The 23,269-nt window shown below is 49.6% G+C and overlaps 1 protein-coding gene across 8 annotated transcripts; it reads left to right on the top strand.

The window, feature by feature from the left end:
- The first annotated feature begins 14,955 nt into the window (after positions 1 to 14,955).
- On the top strand, positions 14,956 to 20,877 carry REPIN1 (replication initiator 1). Of its 8 annotated transcripts, none has more exons than XM_032643715.1 (3): positions 14,956 to 15,105; positions 16,361 to 16,546; positions 18,091 to 20,877. In XM_032643715.1, exons 2-3 carry the CDS (start codon positions 16,402 to 16,404, stop codon positions 19,803 to 19,805), a joined length of 1,860 nt encoding a protein of 619 aa, XP_032499606.1. In that variant the 5' UTR covers positions 14,956 to 15,105; positions 16,361 to 16,401; the 3' UTR covers positions 19,806 to 20,877. The 8 variants fall into 8 exon arrangements, with proteins under 8 accessions (XP_032499606.1, XP_032499609.1, XP_032499604.1 ...); XM_032643718.1 differs by having other exon boundaries at positions 14,977 to 15,105; positions 16,432 to 16,546; XM_032643713.1 differs by lacking the exon at positions 14,956 to 15,105 and adding an exon at positions 15,542 to 15,680 and having other exon boundaries at positions 16,432 to 16,546; positions 18,094 to 20,877.
- The last annotated feature ends 2,392 nt before the right edge of the window (positions 20,878 to 23,269 follow it).

Raw genomic sequence — 23,269 nt, 5'->3', positions numbered from 1 at the left:
TGATCTCTCCCCCTGCTTCCCGCGCCCTAAAGCCACTCTGAGAGGGAAGGTGTCTCCTTCAGAGGTGACTCTGGTGTCTCACCACCTCCAACACCAGCAAACATGTCCAGTCGTGAAGGATCACGTCCCACCCATGGTGGCAACAGACTGCAGTGTCTCATGTGGTGAAGGGTGAGGTGGGATTCATAAGGCTGATGGGGAGTCAGGGAAGACAGGGGTCCCGACTCCTGCTGGTCCTGAGCAAATAAGAACAAGCTCTGGGACTTGGTGTGTCAGTCACCAGGGCTGATCTCCCGCAGCGAGGACCTCATTTAACTGCCCAAATCCCTGGAACTTCTGCTCCCTTCTTTGTGAGGGGGGTCAGAGACCCTACCTTTAGGGGTTGTTTTGAGGATTAAATGAGCAAAGTGGAAAGTGACAGATGACCCAGTGTTTGGCACAACTTCTTCTTCCCTTCCCTGTGTACGCCTGCCAGGATTCTCCACGTGGAGCTGAAAGCTTCCTTTGCAGTGTGCTCTGGGGGCGCCAGAAAGATCCTTGGCTTCAATTAGCCAGCTCTGGTGGCTGAAATCCCACCATCAACATTTCAGTCCCATCTGTGAGCTGTCGACAATCATTAAGCAGAGATGAGAGCTGGGGTCCTTGTTCTCCAGGAGCTTCCGGGGTGGGGGCTAGAGAGACAATAGGCATGCAGAACACATTTCCCAGCCCAGGGCCTCGTGCTGGGAGACGTCCTGGGGGTGGGTGACCAGAGAAAACTTTGAGCTGAGGACAAGCTGGGACAGAAGTCCTCCTGCCTTTGGTAGGGGCCGTATGAGGCCTGGGGGAGCAAGGGAGGCTTGGTGCAGCTTGGTGGCAGCTGGCAAGGAAGGAGGATGGGGGCTGGGTGCAAATACAGTGTAGGTCACACAGCGAGACAAATTTCCCTTTGGGTGAAAGGAATGTGAGGGGCGGGCAACCACACTGCAGGGCAGTCACAGGTGGGGACATGTGAAGGGGCTACTTAACGCACATTCATGAGCTCAGCACCAGGTGACACATCCCAACCCAGGGGAGCGGTGACAGCACTTAGCTACTTAGTAGTGGTTAATGATATTCCCGGGCATCACAGTTGAAAGTGGAGATTCACATATCCGAGTCGTTCTGGCAAAGTTTTCCAATAACCGAACTGAGCACCCAAAACATTTTCCTTTAATATTTGCTGCCACAGAGACAAACCAGTGTATGTTTTTTCAGAGAATCAATTTGACCTTGAAGCAAAAGCATATCACTTTCAAAACTACACCTGTCTGAGTTAGGTACATTCACTACTTTTTGTATCAACTCAGTATAATTGACATAAATTCAAAAGAATATTGCATGAATTCAAAAGCAACTATAAATGTATCAAATCGACAAACTATTCTTCAAATTTTTCTTGTAAATTTTGCAGCCACTTTACATCACGCTGTCTACTGTAATTAAAACCCTTTACGTATTGATTCATGTGAGAAAAGTATGCAAAGTCATAATTATTGATCTCTATCAGTAAAAGATTTAATTTGAAATTCTTATATTTGTCTGGACAGGACACAAAGGAACTTTTCCTTTCTTTGGAGCTTCAGATGTACCTTGATCATACGTGGTGTGATATTGGTGAGAAAACTTACACTGACATTTAAAATCTTTGCTGAATATTTGGTTAACATTCTTTTTTGTTTCAAGAAAATCTTGGAGTAAAAAAAAAAAAGAAAAGAAAATCTTGGCGTTAGTGCAGTAAACCTTAGTAAAACCCTTCCATGACTCAACCAATGAGTGTTGGCAACGAAAAGCTTCTTAAATTCATGGTCTCCTACTCCTTTCAATAGTCCCCTAGACTGCTGATGTTATAGTATTTGCACTTAAGTACCGAACAATTTTAACAACTGTGTCCATGACACTCGCACAGAGTCCGTTCAGAAAAGCGAGCCCAAATATTTTCAGTATTCAGTGGAATGAAGCAATGTGGGAAACGTCGGTCTCTTGTTTGAAAATTCCAACGCCTCAGTCACACTGGCCACATGTCAAGTGCTCATTATGAACCATGGTGTCTATATATGTTCATAAATGCGTGGGCTATTTCTAGAAGGAAAAACAAAAAACTTGTAGCAACGGTTGCCTCTGAGGAGAGGAACTGTCTGGCTGAGGTAAAGGGGAGTGAGGAAACTGCATGCCCTTCGTATTTTTACAATTTCATACCGTCTGGGTAATTTGTGGCTTAAAGTGTAAAATTCGTTTTTAGAAGTTTAAAAATCACAAAACAAACAGCATTTTTGAAAACTCACCCTGGCAAGTACGTAGAGAGTGGACGAGAGGGGACGTGTCCAGGTGCAGGACGCCCTCTGTCGGAGACAAAGGCAGTTGTCAATGAACGTGGCAGAAATGGGGGCAGTAAAGATGAAGCAAAGCAGGCGGATAAGTGGAGCGCCTGGGAAGTAAAAGGGTTTGGTGATAGACCAAACGTGGGCTCCACGGAGAGGGGTATCAGGAGGGAATTCCAGGTTTCCGCCTGAAGAATTACTCTAAAGGATTCTGAGTTCACATTTTTCTTTTTATTTATTTAATTTATTTATTTTTTGACGTGGAGCATTTTTTAAAGTCTTTATTGAATTTGTTACAATATTGCTTCTGTTTTATGTTTTGGTTTTTTCGGCCGCGAGGCATATGGAGTCTTAGCTCCCCAACCAAGGATCGAACCAGCAGCCCCATGCATTGGAAGGCGAAGTCTTGACCACTGGACCACAGGGAAGTTCCACACACTCTTGTTTTTAAAACCTGGGAGGGCTTCCGTGGTGGCGCAGTGGTTGAGAGTCCGCCTGCCGATGTAGGGGACACGGGTTTGTGCCCCGGTCCGGGAAGATCCCACATGCCGCGGAGCGGCTGGGCCCGTGAGCCGTGGCCGCTGAGCCTGTGTGTCCGGAGCCTGTGCTCCGTAACGGGAGAGGCCACAACAGTGAGAGGCCCGCGTACCGCAAAACAAAACAAAACAAAACAAAACAAAACAAAAATCCGGGGAACTCTCTGAATTATGCCTTGTAAGTTCCTTTCCCACGTTCTCCCTAATATTTCCTTCTGAAATTTTGATCAGATGCTTGTTAGACCCTCTCACTCTAGCTTCCTTATCTCCTAATCCCTTCTGTATTTTTTTATTTTTCATCTCTTTATTCTACGTGCTGCATTCTGGTTAAATCTTTCATTCATTATTTACCAGGTGTACTAATTTCTGCTTCAGTTATGTGTAATCTGCTTTTAATCATTCTATTAAATTTTAGATTCCATTAAAAATTTTCTAGACATTCTATTTGCTTCTTTTTCAAATCTTCCTGTTCCTTTTGGTTACTCTTTTGTGCTCTTTGGCCATTCGTATACCTTCTTTGGAGAAATCACTATGAAACTCCTTTGACCATACTTTAACTTGTTTGTTGTTGAGTCGTAGGAGCTCTTTATATATTTTGGATGTTAGTTCCTATCAGATATAGGATTTGCAAATACTCTCTCCCATTCTGTGGGTTGCTTTTTCACTCTGTTCATAGTGTACTTTGATGCACAAAGGTTTTCAATTTTCTTGACGTTCAGCTTATCTGTTTATTGCTTCTGTTGTCCAGTTGCTCTGGCTAGAACTTCCAGTACTTTGTTGAATAGAAATGGTAAAAACAGACAGCCGTGCCTTGTTCCTGATCTTAGAGGAAAAGCTTTCAGTTTTTTGCCATTTGAGTATGACGTTCACTATGGGTTTCTCAAATATGGCTTTTATTAAGTTGAGGTAGTTTCCCTCTATTACTGGTTTGTTGAGTGGTTTTATCATGAAAGGGTATTGAATTGTGTCAAATGCTTTTTCTGCTTCAGTTGAGATGACCATGTGGATTTTGTTTTGTTTGTTTGTTTTTGTTTGTTTTTTGGCCACGCTGCACGCAAGGCTTGTGGGATCTTAGTTCCCTGACCAGGGATTGAACCTGAGCCCTCCACAGTGAAAGCGCAGAGTCCTAACCATTGGACCGCCTGGTAATTCCCCATGTATATTTTTTCTTCATTCTGTTATTGTGGTTTATTAAATTGGTGGGTTTTAATATGTTGAAATATCTTGAAAGTACCAAGAATAAATCTCACTTGGTCATAGTGTATAATCCTTCTAAGAGCTGCTGAATTTTGTTTGCTAATATTTTGTTGAGGTTTTTTCTTTTGCATCAATGTTCATAAGGGATATTGGTCTATAGTTTTCTTGCAGTCTTGTTTTTTTTTTCTGGCTTTGGTATCAGGGCAATGCTGGCTTCACAGAATTATTTAGGAAGTGTTCCCTCCTCTTCAATATTTTGGAAAAGTTTGAGAATAATTCATATTACTTCTTTAAAATGTTTGATAAAATTCACCAGTGAAGCCATCTGGTCCTGGGCTTTTCTTCGTTGGGATATTTTTGATTACTGACTCAATCTCCTTGCCAGTTATAGGTTTATTCAGATTTTCTATTTCTTTGTGATTTACTCCTGGTAGGTTTCATGTTTCTAGAAATTTGTCCATTTCATCTGTTATCCAATCTGTTGGCATACAGTTGTTCGTAGTACTCTCATAATACTTTTTATTTCTGTCGGATCAGTAGTAATGTCTCCACTTTCATTTCTGATTTTAGTAATGTGATATTCTTGACCTTATCTTTCATACCTTTTATTGAACTTTTAAATTAAAATTTCAGTGTTTTTTTAGTGTCAAAAGCTCTTTCCTATTTAAAAATACCATGCTGTGATTATGGGATTTCTTTTAAAACGTTCTATCTGCTCCTTATTTCAGTTCATGGTTTTGGTCTTTCGTGTCGGAAGCACTCCTCAAATGCCCACGTGAAAGTTTTGTGGAAAGTCCGGGGCCCTGTCAACCGGCAGGCTGCACTCTAGGGTGATCAGGTAGCAAGCCTGATTTTTTGTTATTGTTTGAATGATCCCCATTGTTGGTATTATCCATAGGTCTTTTCTTTGTAGCCGTCCAATTTTTCCAAGAGTCCTGTGAGCTTTTGCTTGTGAGTAGTGCTAGGCTGGTTGCGTTCTGGGTGCCAAGTGGGGTCAGGGGGCTGAGAGCCGTCATTAGCATAGGGGCTTTGACTTTGCCCTTTTGCTCTCATTTGGGCCATTGCCCTCACCTGATTCCACTTTTACAGAGCAAAGCCTGTGGTCTCCAGCAGAGTCCGCGTCCTAAGACTTGGTGCTATGCACTCAACCTGATTATCAGAAGAGGCAAGTTTTTGTCTGTGACACGATAATCAGGTGCTTTGTCATCGAAAGAACAAAGCTAGGATGGCTAGTGCTAGGCTGAAAAACTAACAATTGCCTTCTTGAGAATAAACATATGAATCTTATTTAGCTCCAAGGAAGAGATAAGAAATCAGGATGCTAACGTTTTCATGTGGCCGGAAATGAAACTTGGATTTTAATCAGTGGATGCACTTTTCCATTAATGTAACATACAATTATGATGAGGCTTTAAAGGAAATTCAGCAAACTAATAAAAGGAACTTGCACCTTTATCAAATACATTTAAAAAGACGCTTCATGAGTGCAAAATATTTTCCTAAATCGCAGTGGTCAGAAGGCAAATATCAAGCTGAATGTCTAACAGATACCAAGGAGCCCATTAGACGGCACTCCATGATCTACCACTAGATGGCGATGGTGAGCACCAGCTAGGTCTTTGCCCTTAACAATTCCCTATTTTTTAAAATAACAAGGCTGTGGAACTATTTTTCTTACATACTTGCGGTAGCCTATCATCACTTTTTGGTCCCTGATTTAATCCTAAGAACTTCTCTTAACTCCATCTGACCCATAAATCATGCCAATTTGTTGCAGTGGTTTTGTATTCATATATCATATGCATGTTTGTTACGACCGTAAACCAGCGCACAGCAGGGATAATAAGCCGCATCTCAGCCAGTGGAAGGCACATAGGGTAGTTTAGATACTGTGAAATTAAAGGGTTTTTTTGTTTGTTTTTTGGTCGCGCCGCGTGGCTTGTGGGATCTTAGTTCCCCCGACCAGGGATTGAACCTGGGCCCCCGGCAGTGGAAGCGCGGAGCCCTAACCACTGAACCGCCAGGGAATCCCTGAAATTAAATACTTTTCAAGTGTTCTTTTTTTTTTTTTTTTTTGCAGTACGCGGGCCTCTCACTGTTGTGGCCTCTCCCGTTGCGGAGCACAGGCTCCGGACGCGCAGGCTCAGCGGCCATGGCTCACGGGCCCAGCCGCTCCGCGGCACGTGGGATCTTCCCGGACCGGGGCACGAACCCGTGTCCCCTGCATCGGCAGGCGGACTCTCAACCACTGCGCCACCAGGCAAGCCCTCAAGTGTTCTTTTTTAAAATGAATTTTACTTGGTATATTATTTGTTGGATGTAGTAACTTAATAGAATGTTACTGAGCAGTAGTTAAACTGCTATATTTTATAGCTATATTGTTTTAATATATATATATAGCTATATTGTTTAATATAAACAATGCTATATTGTTTTAATTTCTAATAACACCCCCAAAATAAACCTGAAATCCTGGTAAGGGGAAACTCTCTTCTCATGTTTTGAGACAGCGAAGGCAAACCAGTTCTGAGAACATCAGAGACTTCACTGGCCAACTCCGGAGGCACCAAATCTAACTGTGACCCGGATTTGATCTTGGAGCCGATCAGAAGGCATCAAGTTGAAGCCAGGTTTACACTCTGATCCCTCCAACTACCTCGAGTGGTTTTTTTCAAGAGGAGTCTCGGTAGGAATGAGCTAAGGTTAGAGGCAGCATTTTTGTTATTTGGTGAACAGGTACAGATGGAGTTCATAAACAGCCGCACATAGCACTCACAGGAAACAAAACACTTGAAAATACACCTGCTTCTGCTAAATCACGGGTTCACAGAGATTCTGTTTAGAATTGTCTTGTGTTTCCAAATCAAGCTTGGCTTTTAGTAGATTTTAAACCAAGAACGGATACACACTGGCCTCTAAATCCATCTTTTGAATTTAGTTGAAGAAGAGACAGCCTGACGCCAGTCTGGAGTACAAAAGACATAGATGAGATTTGACCTTGAAAGGGTAAAAATGTCGATTTCTAGGGGAAAGCGAGTACTTTCTCTCTCGGCTGACACACCAAGGTGATTTGTGGCAGCTTCTCCTGGCAATGTGTGGTCCTAAGACCAAACCCCTAGCTGGTGGTGGTCGTGGTCTCCCGAGCGTGGAGCACCCTCCCCGCTGCTGAGCCTGCGACTGGCCATGTCAGTCCCCCTCAGAGCCAGAGGGTCCCCGAGGATTCCTGCCCTCCAGTTATTCTGCAATAATGTTCCAGATAAAGGAGTACGTTCAAGGCACTGCTGCCTACAATCAGAGCCCTTCCAGTGGGAGAGCTATGGACTGAAGTTTTCTCCCAGGTTCCTTGTTCTTTGCCTCACTCACATACTGATTGGAATTTTTCTGCGAGAAAAAGTGTTTTTTTCTGTCTCACTAAAAGTTCTGTCCGTCTCCATTGCCTACTTAACAAGCAGTAGCCGAGGGAGGAGGTTTGAAGTTCACTGGTTGATAATTGGCTGGGGCTGCTGTTTCAGCAACTCCGAGTGGTCTAATCCAACTCGCTTCACCATGGGCTCAAGAGCTCATATGTCCTCTTCCATTTGGTCCACAAACACTCATGGAGTTCCTGCCAGGGGCTGGCACCTTTCTAGGGGCTGTGGCTACGCGGTGGTTACAAAAGACAGTTCAATCCCTGCCTTCACGTGGCTTTACATTGTGCTGGGTAACTAGACAAAAACTATCTAACTGAATACACATCCAAATAATTTCAGGTAGGTGATAAGACTTATGAAGAGAAATAAAGTTGAGTAGGGGGGCTAGAAGGTGATGGGGTAGGAGTGGATGGTGGGCTGAATAATGGCTCTAATTCCCGTCCAGGCTTTAGTCCCTGCTCAGGCCCTAATCCCTAGAACCCGTGAATGTTCCTTTATATGGCAAAAAGGACTGCAGATGTAATTAACCTAAGAATTTTGAGATGGGGAGATTATGTCGAGGAAATAAAATTGAAAAGAAAATCTCCTGCCTACCCAGAAAAGCCCTGCACAAAGGTAGGAGAGAAAGAAAACAGTTTTATTATTGGATAAACATTGTGCCAGAAAGAGATGCACGTCACAGGCAATGCACTAAGAGACGGCAAAGACAGAAAGAAATTTCACCCTAATTTTTTTTTTGGCTGCGTTGGGTCTTCGTTGTTGCGCGTGGGCTTTCTCTAGTTGCAGCGAGCAGGGGCTACTCTTTGTTGCCGTGCACGGGTTTCTCATTGTGGTGGTTTCTCTTGTTGCGGAGCGCGGGCTCTAGGCGCGCGGGCTTCAGTAGTTGTGGCTCCTGGGCCCTAGAGTGTAGGATCAGTAGTTGTGGCGCACGGGCTTAGTTGCTCCGTGGCATGTGGGATCTTCCCGGACCAGGGATCGAACCCGTGTCCCCTGCATTGGCAGGCGGATTCTTAACCACTTCGCCACCAGGGAAGTCCTCACCCTATTTTATAGCCCAGCAGATGCGACCCCACTGCACACGTGTTCTCCAGGGAAAGCATAGCCAGTCCTCGGGTAAGAGGACTTGACCATTTGTCACACAGAGTTCACCCTAAATTTGCCTGGAATTGGGTAGCCACCCGTGATAGCTAATTGCCTTTATGCAAAGGAAACATCCACTTCTTGTATCCTGGTGACGGGAGGAGGTTTGCAGCCTGGAGCCCAGTGCTGCTGGAGAGTTAGGCTCCCATCTCCCACGGGCAGCGGACACTGGCCGCTGTTCCCTTGATGTTTGCATTTCAGAGAGATGGCTCCCAGGTCCTCGAGAAAGACAGTTCTGGGTTGTAAAGCCGGCAAGAGGCTTAGTGAGCTTTAAAAAGATTTACATGCACCTCAAAGGGTCAGAGAAAGAACTTCCAATTAGAAGTTTTCTAAAGAAAATGCTCTTAGGGAAGGGCAGGGAGAGTTTTTCCCTTTTTGTACCAGGGAGAATTAAAACTTACTTTTCTTAGTTTTAACTTGCATCTTCCCTTACAATTATCCTGGATTATCTGGGTGGCCCCTAAATGTAATCAGAGGTGTCCTCGTAAGAGGAAGGCAGAGGGAGCTCTGACTACGGCAGAGACAGATGTGATAACTGAAGCAAGATGCTAGCCTCCTGGCTTTGAGGACGGAGGAGGGAGCCCTGAGACGCAGAATACACGCAGGCAGCTCTAGAAGCTGGAAAAGACAGGCCAACAGTTTCTCCTTTAGAACCTCTGCAGGGAACGTGGCCTTGCTGACACTTTGACGTCCACCCAGTGAAACTGATCTGGGGCTTCTGACATCCAGAACCATAAGAGAATAAATGTGCATTGTCTTAGGCCACTAAGTTTGGGGCAATTTGTCCCAGTGGCATCAGGGACCTCCTCATCCGGGTGGGAGTACGGAGGAGAGAGAAGGTCATCGGGGCGCATGTTTTGAGGAGAGGATACTTGAGCCCAAATCTGAACAAAGTGAAGGAGTGCTGCCTATAAAGAGCAGGAGGGAGGGCGTCCCAGGTGGATGAAACAGCAACTCCAAAGGCCCTACGGTGGGATGGAGCTTCTGTGGCTGCGCGGAGGGGCTGGCAGGCAGTCAGACTACGCGGAACCTTAGAGGCCATGGCAGCCCTTTGCTATGTCGTCAAAACGTGGAGTGAGCAACCTGATCTCTGTTTAAAAGGATCAAATGATCCGGGAGGCCAGGCTCCGGGCGGCCAGAAGGGGCCAGGAGCAGCAGGTGGCAGGAGAGGCTCTCGCTGCAGGAAACCTGGTTTCCTTTTGACCCACTATGTTCTTTTCCTTTCCAAAAAAACAGACTCCTGGGGGCTTCCCTGGTGGCGCAGTGGTTAAGAATCCATCCGCCTGCCAATGCAGGGGACACGGTTCATGCCCTGGTCCAGGAAGATCCCACATGCTGCGGAGCAACTAAGCCCGCGAGCCACAACTACTGAGCCCGTGAGACACAACTACTGAAGCCCGCTCACCTAGAGTCCGTGCTCCGCAACAAGAGAAGCCACCACAATGAGAAGCCCGCGCACCTCAACGGAGACCCAGTGCAGCCAGAAATGAATAAAAATAAAATAAATAAATTTATAAAAAAGCAAAACAAAACCAAAAAAAGGACTCCTGGACTTCCCTGGTGGCGCAGTGGTCGAGAGTCCGCCTGCCGATGCAGGGGACGCGGGTTCGTGTCCCGGTTCGGGAAGATCCCACGTGCCGCGGAGCGGCTGGGCCCGTGAGCCGTGGCCGCTGAGCCTGCGCGTCCGGAGCCTGTGCTCCGCAACGGGAGAGGCCACAACAGTGAGAGGCCCACGTACCACAAAAAAAAAAAAAAAACAAACCCAGAAAACAAACAAAAAAACGGACTCCTGGAACTAGATACGCAACAGAAGTGTTTTGTGCAGCAGAGTTGGGGGGATGACATTTGATCTCCATCTAGGGCTTCTTTACAGTGTCTGTTCTTGCCCACGTCCTGCAGGCCACGTTCCTGCATTTAAGGACATTTTGGGGACTGCAGAAGGAGGAGCACTTTGATCTCTTCCTGAAGAGGCTCCTTTCACCCATGGTGCCGGCCTTGGACAGTCGGGCGTTCTCTCCAGGTGGGCAGCTGGGAGGGCTCCCGGGGTCGAGGCTGCGTGAGCACCTACGGGTGACAGCACCCGCGCGAGGCTCTCCCTGCAGACGTGGCCCCGCCGAGGTCAGCGTGCGTGTGCTTCCTGCCCCCTCCCCACACGGTCCGTCACCGCTGGGAATGACTCTGTGCGAGGTTCCAAACCCGCCTTGGGGAGGCCGTCTGAAGCCGGAGTGAGTAATACATCGGTTCCCACTGGAGGGAAGATTTCCTCTCTTCTCTCTTACTCCCCTAGTCATTCATTCAGAAATTAGCAACAAGCATTTGGTTTTGTTTCATACGAAGTACTAACCCAAGAGATACCTCCATCGCTAAACCAGCTTCTCTCAATACCCTCCCACACTGTGGAGAGACAGCAGCACCGTTTCTGTCGGGCTCGCGGTCAGGTCCAGCAGCTGGCACAGCAGCAGATGGTGGGCACTGATTAAATATTTGCTGGTGTTATGAGTGAGTCCTGTGGGGAGGACAGGCACAGGCTATCTGTGACACAGATGCAGTTTTCCCTCTTGTAGATACAAGGCTGCTGCTAACCAATACCTGGGTGTTTCAGAACCGAGCAGGACCCTATGGGGCCTTCCCGGGACAGACCCCTCCCGCATATCCTCTGCTTTAGCTCCTCCCTGAAGTACCTAGATTACAGTATCTGATGCACATTTCCTGAGTTGCTTTACAGATGCTAAAATCCCCACCAAATGCAAGCATTTAACTACTTGATGACCGTGAGCACGTAGCTCCCAGACCTACTGGAGCCTGAGGATCGATCGTGTTAACCCCTGTGACACCGTCCTGTTAACCACCATCAACCAGAGACTTGTCCACAGCTGATCACACACCCTGCGAGTCCCCTCCCTCACCTGGCCTCTAAAAATGCTTCGCTGGCAGTCGGGTGGTTAAGAATCTGTGTGCTTCCACTGCAGGGGGCGCGCGTTTGATCCCCGGCCAGGAAAGTTTCACATGCCCCGAGGTGCGGCCAAATTTTTTTTAAAAAAAGCTTTGCTGAAACCTATCGGGGAGTTTGGGTTTTTTTGAGCAGGCGAGTGGACCCAAGTTTGGTTCAGTAACATCTTCACAGAGGATTTCTGGAGACATCGTCCCCCTCATCCCCTGGCAAACCCACCTACTTTGCCATCTAATCCAGTAGTCGGGGGTGGGGGGCGGGTCAGGCACTGCTGGAGGGAAAGAGGGACCCTCCCAGGGCCCCTCTCAAGTTCCTCTGTCCAGTGGGCCCCTGACCCCGTACAGCCCTATCTTTCTCTTGCAGGCACGTCAAAGCTGAGGCAATCTCCATCGGGCTCGGCCATTTGACCGTTTGGCCGGTCACGGCACCATCCCTCGCCACATCCCTCTCTAAGGCATATTGAGGGGTGAAGTCCTGAATACCAAGGCCTAGAATTTCTGACTGGCATAAAGGCTCAGGAATCCCTCACCACTCCTTTGCATTTTCTCTCTGCAGAGTGAAGGCCCCGTCGTTCTATACTTAGTTTCCTTTGTCTTTGCCAAAAGAGCAAAGTACAGCAGGTGGATAATTCCTAACGGGGCATGAGGACACTTCTAGTGGGGGCTGGGGACTGGGGAGTAGTTAAGGCGTTGTTTAAGGGAAGAGCCTTTCTGCTCAGAGAGACCGATGACAGACAGATGAAGGCACTTTTTGTGTCTGTGAAGGAATTCCCCTGGAGGGTTCTTGCCGGAATGTATTATATCCAGGAGCACTGATGTGCCACATTTACCCATGAACTAAGAGGTATTTCACAATTACTCTGTGCTGGACTCAGCACTTGGTGCTTTTCCCAGACACAACTTTAGTGGTGAAAAGTGAGGCCAGGTTCCTATCAGCCATGATCCAGCTGTGTGGCGTTGGGCAAATTTCTTAACATCTCTGAGTCTCAGTTGTTTGATTTGTAAAATGAGCACTAGAAGAGTATGTTTCCTAGGGTTGTTAAGTGGATTAAATGAGATACGTATGTGAAAAGTTTATCACCATGTCTGACAGAAAATAAGGACTCCCTAAATATTAACTATTATTACTAAGTATTTAGGTAAAAACTCAAATATCTTGATTGCACTCATAGAAAAATCCATTCTTCTGTAACCACCAAACTTGACCTACATGCTACAATATACAGTCTACCATATTTTCTGAACCTTAAAACTCTGACAAAGTATCTGACGAAGTGTTTTTCATATTTGTAAATTTTATTACAGGAAAAGTACAAAAGTTATACTATTTAATCTACAAATAAGAAAACTTGACTGTGAGAGGTAAAATAAGACCCGAACAAACGGAGGGACATGAATCTTAAATCTCTTCAAGTGGATTTTTAAAATAATGACAAGAAACATTTTAAAATATTGACAAGAAATTCTAAAGTTCATTTGGAAGATTAATGAGTGATTTTAGTTTTTATTTTTATTTTTTAGGTAAGAAGTAGATTTATTTAGAAACATTCTCTACAGAGTGTGGGCCATCTCAGAAGGCAAGAGGCAATAAGAGAGTGATTTTAGCCAAGAAAGTTGCGGGGGAAAAAAGGAATCTGTGTCATGGGGGAGTACTTACACTACTAGATATTAAAACTTACTTTCCGTGATAAAAATACAAGCATAAAATTTCATTTGGGGAGGGATGGTGTGGGTGCTCTAAACATAACACCAAAGGCAGAAACCATAAAAGGCTTTTTACTGTATAAGGAGTGCCCCCCAAACAATGTGAAATATTGTAAAACCAATTTCCCAACTTTTTTTGAGGTATTGTTGATTTACAATATCATATTAGTTTCAAGTGTACAACACAGTGATTCAAAATTTTTATAGATTATACTCCTTTTATAGTTATTATAAAATATTGGCTATATTCTCTGTGCTGTACAATGTATCCTTGTAGCTTATTTTATACCTCTTGTAGATTATACCTCTTAACCCCCTACTCCTATCTTGCCCTCCTGCCTTCCCTCTCCCTGCTGGTAACCACTAGTTTGTTCTCTATGTCTGTGAGTCTGCTTCTTTTTTGTTATATTCACTAGCTTGGTTTTTTTTTTTAGATTTGACATGTAAGTGATAACATACAGCATTTGTCTTTCTCTGTTTGATTTATTTCACTAAGGATAATATCTCCAGGTCCATTCACAATGTTGCAAATGGCAACATTTCATTCTTTTATGGCTGAGTAGTATTCCACTGTATATGTACACCACAACTTCTTTATCCATTTGTCTGCTGATGGACACTTAGGATGCTTCTGTATCTTGGCTATTGTAAATAATGCTGTTATGAACATTGGGGTGCATGTACCTTTTTGAATTAATGTTTTCGTTTTCTTCAGATATATACGCAGGAATCAATTTCCCAACTTTTTTAAAGGGACAAATAGAAAAGTGGGCAAAGGGACAAAAGCAAATTCACACAAGAGAAAATACAAACAGTTAATAAATAACTACGTGAAAAAACAAGCCAGTTAACTAGTAATTAAAGAAACAACATTCAAAACAATGAGAAATAACAACTTTAAATTAAATTTGAAAAAATAGCCTGTGTTTTCAAGGATATGGAAAAAGGGGCATTTCTCAAAAGAAAACCAATAAATTTTCCTCGAAGATAGTTTAGAAAATATTTGAAAAATATACTTTGCTTTTGACCTATCAGTTCCCCACTTCCAGAATTTTTAAATCAAGTATATGCAATAAAAGCATATGCCGACTGACCCTCGGCAGCTCCTGTATCATGAATCCACAAAGATATAGAAAAGTAGGAAATTTATGTGCATTTATGCTGCGATTAAGAATCATGTTATAAAAGAATATCAAAAAAAGAATATCTAATAAAATGTCAGAAAATTCACAGTATTGTTCAGTGAAAAAGGCAGAATACATCTTTGTAAGGCATTATCCCAATAACGTCAAACAAGCATAGATAAGCATTAAAAAAAATGCCCGATAATACATACTAAGATATTAAGTGTGATTGACTCTAGGAGGTAAAGTATGAGAGATTTTTGTATTTCATTTCCTATTAATGCAACAGATTTTGTGCTTTAAAATAATTGTATAATTAGAAAGTTGCCTGTGTTGCAAAACATAAAAGTACGTGAAAGTGTACAAGCCTGGAAAATCAAGGAAGTGTTTCGTGCGGAAAGCCAAGGCCACCTGCTAGACGATGAGTCACGAACGCAAGACTCGCACCTGACTCCGCACTCGCCAACTGGCTGCGGTGCGTTTCCAAGCGAAACGCCCCGGGGACGAGGACCGCCCTGCGCCCCGGACCCGGCCCCGAACCCCGCGGCCGCGGAAGCCGGGACGCCTGCGCTCCGCTAATTTCTGGAAACGAGGGCATTCCCGTTTCAAAGTTCACCCGATCAGGCCTTTCCTTCCTCCAGCTCTGAACAACCCACAAGGCAGACTTTCGGGTCATCCGCGCCCCCCGCCAGGCTCAGCCCCTGCGGTATCAGGTTCCGCGGCGCGGCCAAAGGTCGAGGTGGCAGGAGAAGACGAGGGGGCGGCCCGGGGGTGGGAGGCGCCCTCTCGAAGGCTCGGGCTAGCTAGGAGCGCTTAGGCCAGCGAAGCCGGATCTAGCCGAGGGACCGCAGGCTGACCACGCGGTCGCCCAGGGACGTGCGTCCTCCGTTGGGACAAAGGGTCGGGAAACTGGAGCCGGGCTCATCCCGGAAAAATCCGGGCTGTGGTCGCCATGGCAACGGAGTCGGGCCCGCGGCGGCAGCCCCCGGCCCGGGCCCGGGCCGCGAGGGGGCGCTGGGGGCGGGGGAGGGATCCCGCGCGGCCGGCCCCGCTGCCCGCCCCGCCCTCCGGCCGCGACCGCGGGCCTGAGCCCGCGACTGACCCTCGGCAGCTCCTGTAGTCACGTGGTGCTGGGAACCGGCGGGGGGGCTGGGCACGGGCCTGGCAGTGGTGAACTCGAACCTGCTGCTGTCGCCGCGGCGGGGTGGGGAGCGCGGCCGCCGGCGCCGGCTTTCCGGCCTCATGGACGCGCGACGCGCCTCCGCGCTCCCCGCCAGAGAGGTTCGACCCGGGCAGGACGCGGGGTTCCACGCAGGCCCGTGGTGGGGCGGCCCTACCTGCCGGGCGCGTGACCGAGTGCGCGCTGTTTGGGGGGGGCACACTGCTGGACCGAATGGGGGGGCGAGTCCGCGCACCTGCGCACAGGCTCCGCGAGCTGCGCTCTGCGTGGGGACCGGAAAGGGCCCCCTCGGGGAGCGCGGAGCAGTGTGTCCGCGAACGTGGACGGGGGGAACACGCGCGAATACAGAAGGCGGGTGTGGGGTCTCCACGGCCCTTTGCCACCCAGCACGCGCCCGCGGATTCTGACCGAGTCCTGGTCACCAGAGCTCGCCTGCGCAGCCCCCTGGGAAACAGACCTGGAATTCCTGCTGGGAGGAGGGTGGGGGGAGGGGAGCCAGCAGGGATTCCAGAGTTCCTGCCATAGGCCGGCCTTTTCGCCATCGGCCTGGACAATTCATGTTGTGACCTTAGCAGTGGAGGAAGTGACCCCCAGACGCGGCCCTGTGCTGCCTTGGTGAAGGGGGCACGTTCATTTATTAATCCAGTATCCATTAAGGTCACTCTGCCAGGCGGGGGGGTGGTGGGGCAGGGGTGGGGGAGGGGTGGCTGGCGAGGACACAAAGATGACTGCCCTAGGAGAGCTCACAGCCTCACGCACGTTTTTTCTCCCCTCCCCACAGGTAAGGCTGGCCTCTCTGCCCTCAGAGGTCTGAGCTCTGCCATGGGGGTAGGGGTGTCTTTACTGCTGCAGTTTTCTCTGACGTCTGGGGACTACCAGAGTGTGGGCGGAAGCAGGCGCTCCAGCCGCAGGAACATCCCCGGGAGGAGCTGGAAAAAGCCTCATCTCCAGCTCCACAGCCTGCAGGGTAGAGTGTGGCCTTCTTTGTTGGGTTCTCGAACCATTCCATGGCCCCTGTGCTCAGGCCTCCCCATCCTGGTGGAAGGAGGGTGCCTGTGGGGAAGGGGTCACGTTCTCACATCCTGGGAGTCTTCGCTGTGCTCATTCTGACCGTTGGGAATGAGTCATGTCTGTGCTTCTGGAGAGGAGTACAGGCTCTGCGGAAATGAGGAGGATGTGTCTGGAACTTGTGAGCAGGCAGTGAAGGTCCCAAGGAGTCTATCCGTCACTCCACCCTGCAGGAATCTGCGCTCCCAGGCTCTGGAAGAGCCGAATGTGGGGCAGCCCCTGGCGGGGTTGGGGCAGGACCGGTAGGGGCCAGAGATTACAGTCTCTTCCTCTCTCCCCTTTTCTTGCCCCAATAATCCCTATCACCCGAGGGAGGCAGAGACAGGAGCGCCCCCGAGGGCGTTCCTGGGATTCAAGAGCACTCTCCTTCCTGAAACGGCCTAATTGTGTGTGGGGGTGGAGGAGGGCAGGCGGGGAGAATGTGGGCACAGTCTGGGCAAGCAGTGGCCTGGCGTCATGCCGGGCCGGCAGTAGCATCCGGTGTTCCCCTCCTGGTCCTGAGAAGAGCCGCTTTCACTGGCGCTCCAGGCCGCTCCTGTGAGAGACCGAGGTTAGGGAGGCCAAAGTGCCTTCCCCAAGATTGGATTAGATTAGAGCCCAGGAGAGGATCATAGGAATGAGAGGCCACTGGAATTTCTTTCTGTGAGATCTTTACAAACTCAGGTATTTTAGAGGAAAGAACACTGGCCTGGGAGTTTAGAAGACTTGTCCCCTAGTCTTGCTTCTGCTGTTGGTTTACTCTGTGCCCTCGGGCAAGTCCCGTCACCCTGTTATGCCTCACCGTTGCTCCATCTATGAAACAGGGAACTTAATATCTCTGGTCCAGCCTCACTGAGTTGCTGTGAAGCTCCGATACGGCAACAGGAAATAGTAGAAATAAGGAGAGGGCAGAAGGGAAATACTTGGAAAAGCGTAAAAGCGCTGTAGGGAGAGGTGACTGCGTTTTCTGCTCCGTCCTAAGGCAGGAATGTTCATACAGCCAGCACTGGATTGTCTACTCCATGCCAGACACGGGCTGAGGGGGATTCCAAGGAGTGTCAGGGTTCTTCTTTCTGGTAGTTTCCAGGGTCAGTAAAGACTTAATTAACCCAAAGACTGAGTTCTCCACTGGATAAAATAGTAACTTGATCGTGCTATGTTTTCCGGATGGAGAAACAAGCCACTCATACCCATGATTAGTGATGTGGGAAAGTAAAAATAAATTTAAATATCTTCCAACTTAAAAAAAAAAAAGAATTAAAGACAGATATATTTGAAATGGTATCTGGAAGCCCAAGATTTAAATCATATAATACAAGGAAATAGAAGAGTAGTCTAGTAGTCTAGATTCCAGGGCTCCAGGAGTGGAGAGGGGCGAGCTCCTCTTGGGCCTGGGGTCTGCAGGGGAGGAGCTGGGGGCAGGCTGTGTGGCTCTGTAGAGTGACTGTGCCTTTCCACCCCCAGCAGAGGAAGAATCGATGCTGGAACGTCGCTGCAGGGGCCCCGTGGCCATGGGCCCCGCCCAGCCGCGACTCCTTTCTGGGCCCTCCCAGGAGTCGCCCCAGACCCTGGAGAAGGAGCCCCAAGGGCTGAGGTCACAAGGCACTGCCGTGGCCCAGTCGGGCAGCCAGGCCCTAGGTCGGGCCCATCGTTGTGCCCACTGTCGAAGGCACTTCCCGGGCTGGGTGGCCCTCTGGCTTCATGCCCGGCGCTGCCAGGCCCGGCTGCCCCTGCCCTGTCCCGAGTGTGGCCGTCGCTTCCGCCACGCCCCTTTCTTGGCACTGCACTGCCAGGTCCATGCCGCCGCCACCCCAGACCTGGGCTTTGCCTGCCACCTCTGCGGGCAGAGCTTCCGAGGCTGGGTGGCCCTGGTTCTGCACCTGCTGGCCCACTCGGCGGCAAAGCGGCCCATCGCCTGTCCCGACTGCGAGAGACGCTTCTGGCGGAGAAAGCAGCTTAGGGCCCATTTGCGGCGCTGCCACCCCCCGGCGCCCGAGGCCCGGCCCTTCATATGCGGCAATTGCGGCCGCAGCTTCGCCCAGTGGGACCAGCTGGTTGCTCACAAGCGGGTTCACGTGGCCGAAGCCCTGGAGGAAGCGGCGGCCAAGGCCCTCGGGCCTCGGCCTCGGGGCCGTCCTGCGGTGACCGCGCCCCGGCCCGGTGGAGACGCCGTCGACCGCCCCTTCCAGTGTACCTGCTGCGGGAAGCGCTTCCGCCACAAGCCCAACCTGATCGCCCACCGCCGCGTGCACACAGGCGAGAGGCCCCACCAGTGCCCTGAGTGCGGGAAGCGCTTCACCAATAAGCCCTACCTGACCTCGCACCGGCGCATCCACACGGGCGAGAAGCCCTACCCGTGCACCGAGTGCGGCCGCCGCTTCCGCCACAAACCCAACCTGCTGTCGCACAGCAAGATCCACAAGCGCTCCGAAGGGTCTGCCCAGGGTGCCCCCCGCTCGGGGAGCCCCCAGCTTCCCGCCGGCCCCCCGGAGCCCTCGTCAGAGCCCGCCCCGGAGCCCCCGCTGAAGCCGGCCCCGGAGCCTTTGGAGGCCCCAGGGGAGCCCCCCGGCCGCCAGGCGGAGGCCCCGCCCTCTCTCTACAGCTGCGAGGACTGTGGGCGGAGCTTCCGGCTGGAGCGCTTCCTGCGGGCCCATCAGCGGCAGCACACGGGCGAGCGGCCCTTCACCTGCGCCGAGTGCGGGAAGAACTTCGGCAAGAAGACCCACCTGGTGGCCCACTCCCGGGTCCACTCAGGCGAGCGGCCCTTTGCCTGTGAGGAGTGCGGGCGCCGCTTCTCCCAGGGGAGCCACCTGGCCGCCCACCGGCGCGACCACGCGCCGGAGCGGCCCTTCGTCTGCCCGGACTGCGGGAAAGCTTTCCGCCACAAGCCCTACCTGGCCGCACACCGGCGCATCCACACCGGCGAGAAGCCCTACGTCTGCCCCGACTGCGGCAAAGCCTTCAGCCAGAAGTCCAACCTGGTGTCGCATCGGCGCATCCACACGGGCGAGCGCCCCTACGCCTGCCCCGACTGCGACCGCAGCTTCAGTCAGAAGTCCAACCTCATCACCCACCGCAAGAGCCACATCCGGGACGGCGCCTTCTGCTGCGCCATCTGTGGCCAGACCTTTGACGACGAGGAGAAGCTCCTGGCCCATCAGAAGAAGCATGATGTCTGAGGGGGCAGGGGCGGCGGGGGCCGAGGGAGGTCGGGCCTGGGCATCATTCATACTGTGCCCTGTGCCACAGCTTGTAGGCAGGGAGGGGAGAGGAGAAGTGAGCCTGCCCCGTTAGAGAGGGGGGTCCTCTACCCCTGCAGTCAGGGAGTCCACTTGCAGAGCAGGGACCCCGGCCTCCAGCTGGTGTTTGCTAAGGTTCAGTCCTGACTGCCCTGCGCCCTGGAAAAGTAGCAATAGCAGCTCCACCCACCCCTTAGAGCCCTCCGGCCGGAGGGGCCACCAGTGGACAGGAAGACCCCTCTCCTCTGGTGTTAACGCCTTAATGTCTCTGTCTGTTATGAGTTTCTTCAGCTCGTTTTTTGGAAGTAGGTGTGGTTCAGTCCTTAGTGAATGAGCGCCCAGGAGGAAAAGTGGGCCAGATGGATATACCTGGGAGAACCAGCCGGCCTCGGGCGGCACCTGGGCCTTTTCCAGTACTGGGAGGCGAAGCCGAGCTGCTCCAGCCTGCCTCACCACATCCCCTCCGTCCTGCCCCTGCACAGGCACCCAGGTTTGGAGAGACCCATCTACTGTTAGTGCTTGGCTCGCCTTCCTCCCAGAGGATCCAGTCCCCTGCCCTGGGCATCTCCCCACCTGTCTGACTTGCTTTACCCACCAGCCTCCCAGCGCTTAGGGCATCCCCTGGCTGTCAGCCACCCTGCGTCAGGGCTTTTGTCTGAACACCGCAGCCTGCCTTCACTCCCTTCAGAACTCGGCATGTAGTGGGGAGGACTGCCCCGTTGATAACAGAGGGCCAGCTGATGGGAAATGGGGGTGAGTTTCCCCTTCAGCATTTCTAGCGTCTGGATGCCCAGCTTCTGCTTGAATACTTAGGTGACAGGGAGTTTCCCCCCCACCCCCCCCAGGCCCTGGTTCTATTGTAGGATAATTCTGATTGTTAGAAATTCTTCCTTATAATGAATGAAGTCTGCTTCCCTGTAATTTCTACTGTTGGGCCTTGTTCTCTGGAACTAAACACAACCACTTATCCTCCTTTTCAAACTAGAGAATAAAGATCTGGTTTTAGAACCGGTGGCTGAGAAGTGTTCCTTTGTCCTGGGGAGCTGTGGAGTTGGAGGGAGGGGCAGCAGCTCTCCTCCGACAGGGCTGGGCATTGGGGTGGGTGACAGGCCGAGTGGCCGGCTTGTCAAGCTTCTCTGCACATCCGCCCGTACTTCCCCGGGGTGGGGTCAGGCACACCCAGCAAGTGGGCTTTCCTCTCTAGGGGTCAAGTCAGCCTTGCTGGGTGTCAGTTGTCAGGGAGAAAACGTCTGACTTGATTCTGTCCTGCTGTGCCTCCCTGGCTGGCCTGCTACGGTTCCCGTATCTGTAGCAGACGTGTACGCTTCCCTGCACTGGTTGCTTCATATGCATTTGAGTGCCTACTTTTGACAGGTAGCAATAGGCCCTTTTTCTGTCTGTCTTAGTAGTTTCTGCATAGATTTCCAGCACCTAGCACAGAGCCTGGTGCAACCACAATTTGTTAATATGATGGCACCTTGCAAAGAAGTTTACTTCAATTATCCAACAATTTAGAGTTCAGCAGGTACTCTTTTTTTACAGATGAAAACATTTGCTCAAGGTCATATAACTGGTAATCACCAGAGGCAATACAAACCCGGGTGTATTCAACCCAAAACCCAGGCTCTTGACCACCGCTGCATGTTTATTGAGCAACTGCAGTGCTGCTGCTTTTGGTGAAGACAAGTATTAAATGTCTACTGTGTGCTTGATGTGATGGAAACTGGGGCTTTACAAAAAGAAGAGTCTTACCCCTAAGAGGCCTAAGTCTGGGGGGACTTACACCTGTACACAAATCGTGAGTGGAGAGAGATGGATGAGGGTTTGGTGGGGTTCCAAGTGTGTCGGATGGAAGCAGACAGAGCCTTATGTTGCTTTATGGGGTTAGGAGGCCACTTCAAAACCTGTGTAGTTAAAAAAAAAAACCAAAACAAAAACCTGTGTAGTTGATGGCAAATACTCTCTCAGGGCCTGGGAGCATTGTCTCCAGAAATCCTCACTTAAATATGTCTCTCTAAGGAAGCTCAGGGCTTCAAGTGACGGGAGCAGTGCTTTTTGCGGGGTGACGAGGAAAGTAGCTGGATGTCTGGGGATTATGAGCAGGGAACAGGGGACAGGTCCTCAGGTATCCAGGGTTAGGATGGGGGAGGGGAAGGGTGAAGTAGAAGGAATCTGATCAGGGTTCCTGACTTTTCGAAAAATCATTACTTGTAAAGGAAATGCCCGGCATTGTGTCCTCTAATGCTATGCTGTCCGCTGCTTTTGAGCAGAGATGGTGAGGAGAGGACCAAAGTTCAGGGAAAGCCATGGAAGTGGCCTTGAAGGGGCTGGTAAAGTAAGAACAGAGTGAACTTGCCCATGGTTCCTCCCCAAGTCTCTTAGGGGGCCAAGTGGGTCCCAAGTCCTTGCTCAGCAGAGCACATGCTGACAGCAGTCTTGAAGGAGGGACTGCCCCGTTCGAGGGGTCAGCCCTTTGCTGACGGGAGCTGCCCTCTTCTAAAGAGTCCAGGTTTGGTTTTTGTTTTTGTTTCTCCTTCTTTTATAATCACAAAAGTATTAAATTATCTTGTCAAAATTAAACAATGCGGACAAAATTTAGATTTATTTTTTAATGTAAAAGTTCTTTATTTCCCCCACTCCCCCGACCCCATGGCTTTTCTCTTTGAATCCTGTAAAGAGTTTGAGGGTGGCCTTCCAGACATTTTTCCTGTGCATTTGCAAACTCACACGTGCAGCCTCCCCTTTTTTTGCTTAATGGAAATAGGATCCCAGGTGTGCTTCATTTTTTCCATCCTTGAAGTACCCTTGGTCATGAAATGTCAATCTGGAGGAAGTCTTTCACTCTGTGGAAGGAAGAAACAGGCCCAGAGAGTGGAAATGACTTTCCCACTCATAGCCAGTGGCAGATGTGGAGCTACAATGCTGGAATTCCACAAGTCTTGGTTGAACTCTCACTAGGTACTCAGAAAATAAGATGAATGAGACTCTATTTAAAGAGTTGATGGCCTAGTGATTTCTGGCCTCTGGGCAGGGTTTTACACTTTACAAATGCTTCTGTAGAGGATAGAACCAATTAGGGTCCGGCACAAACCCAGTTGTCCCTCAGTATCCTCTGGGGATTGTTTCCAGGAATCCCCCCACACTCCCCTCCCCGCCCCCCCGTGGATAACAAAATCTTTGGATTCTGGAGTCCCTTATATATAAAATGGCATTGTATTTGCATATAACCTACACACTCATGTCCTCTTGTATACTTTAAATCACCTCTAGATTACGAACAATACTTAATACAGCGTAAATGCTATATACATAGTTCCCTGTGCCTGGGAAAATTCAAATTTTGCTTTTTTGGAACTTTCTGGAGTTTCCCCCCCCACCGAATATTTTCAGTCTGCTGTTGATTG

This window comes from Phocoena sinus, chromosome 9 (assembly GCF_008692025.1).
Source record: "Phocoena sinus isolate mPhoSin1 chromosome 9, mPhoSin1.pri, whole genome shotgun sequence".
In the NCBI taxonomy this organism is placed as follows: Eukaryota; Metazoa; Chordata; class Mammalia; order Artiodactyla; family Phocoenidae; genus Phocoena; species Phocoena sinus.
This window is presented reverse-complemented; position numbering and strand designations above follow the sequence as displayed.

Bases quoted from the DNA above. Each gene is read 5' to 3' on its own strand.
- REPIN1 (XM_032643712.1), top strand. From the start codon at position 15,642: ATGGACGCGCGACGCGCCTCCGCGCTCCCCGCCAGAGAG. The intron at 15,681-16,431 runs GTTCGACCCGGG...TTACTGCTGCAG, and splicing joins CCGCGCTCCCCGCCAGAGAG to TTTTCTCTGACGTCTGGGGA. The intron at 16,547-18,090 runs GTAGAGTGTGGC...TTCCACCCCCAG, and splicing joins CCAGCTCCACAGCCTGCAGG to CAGAGGAAGAATCGATGCTG.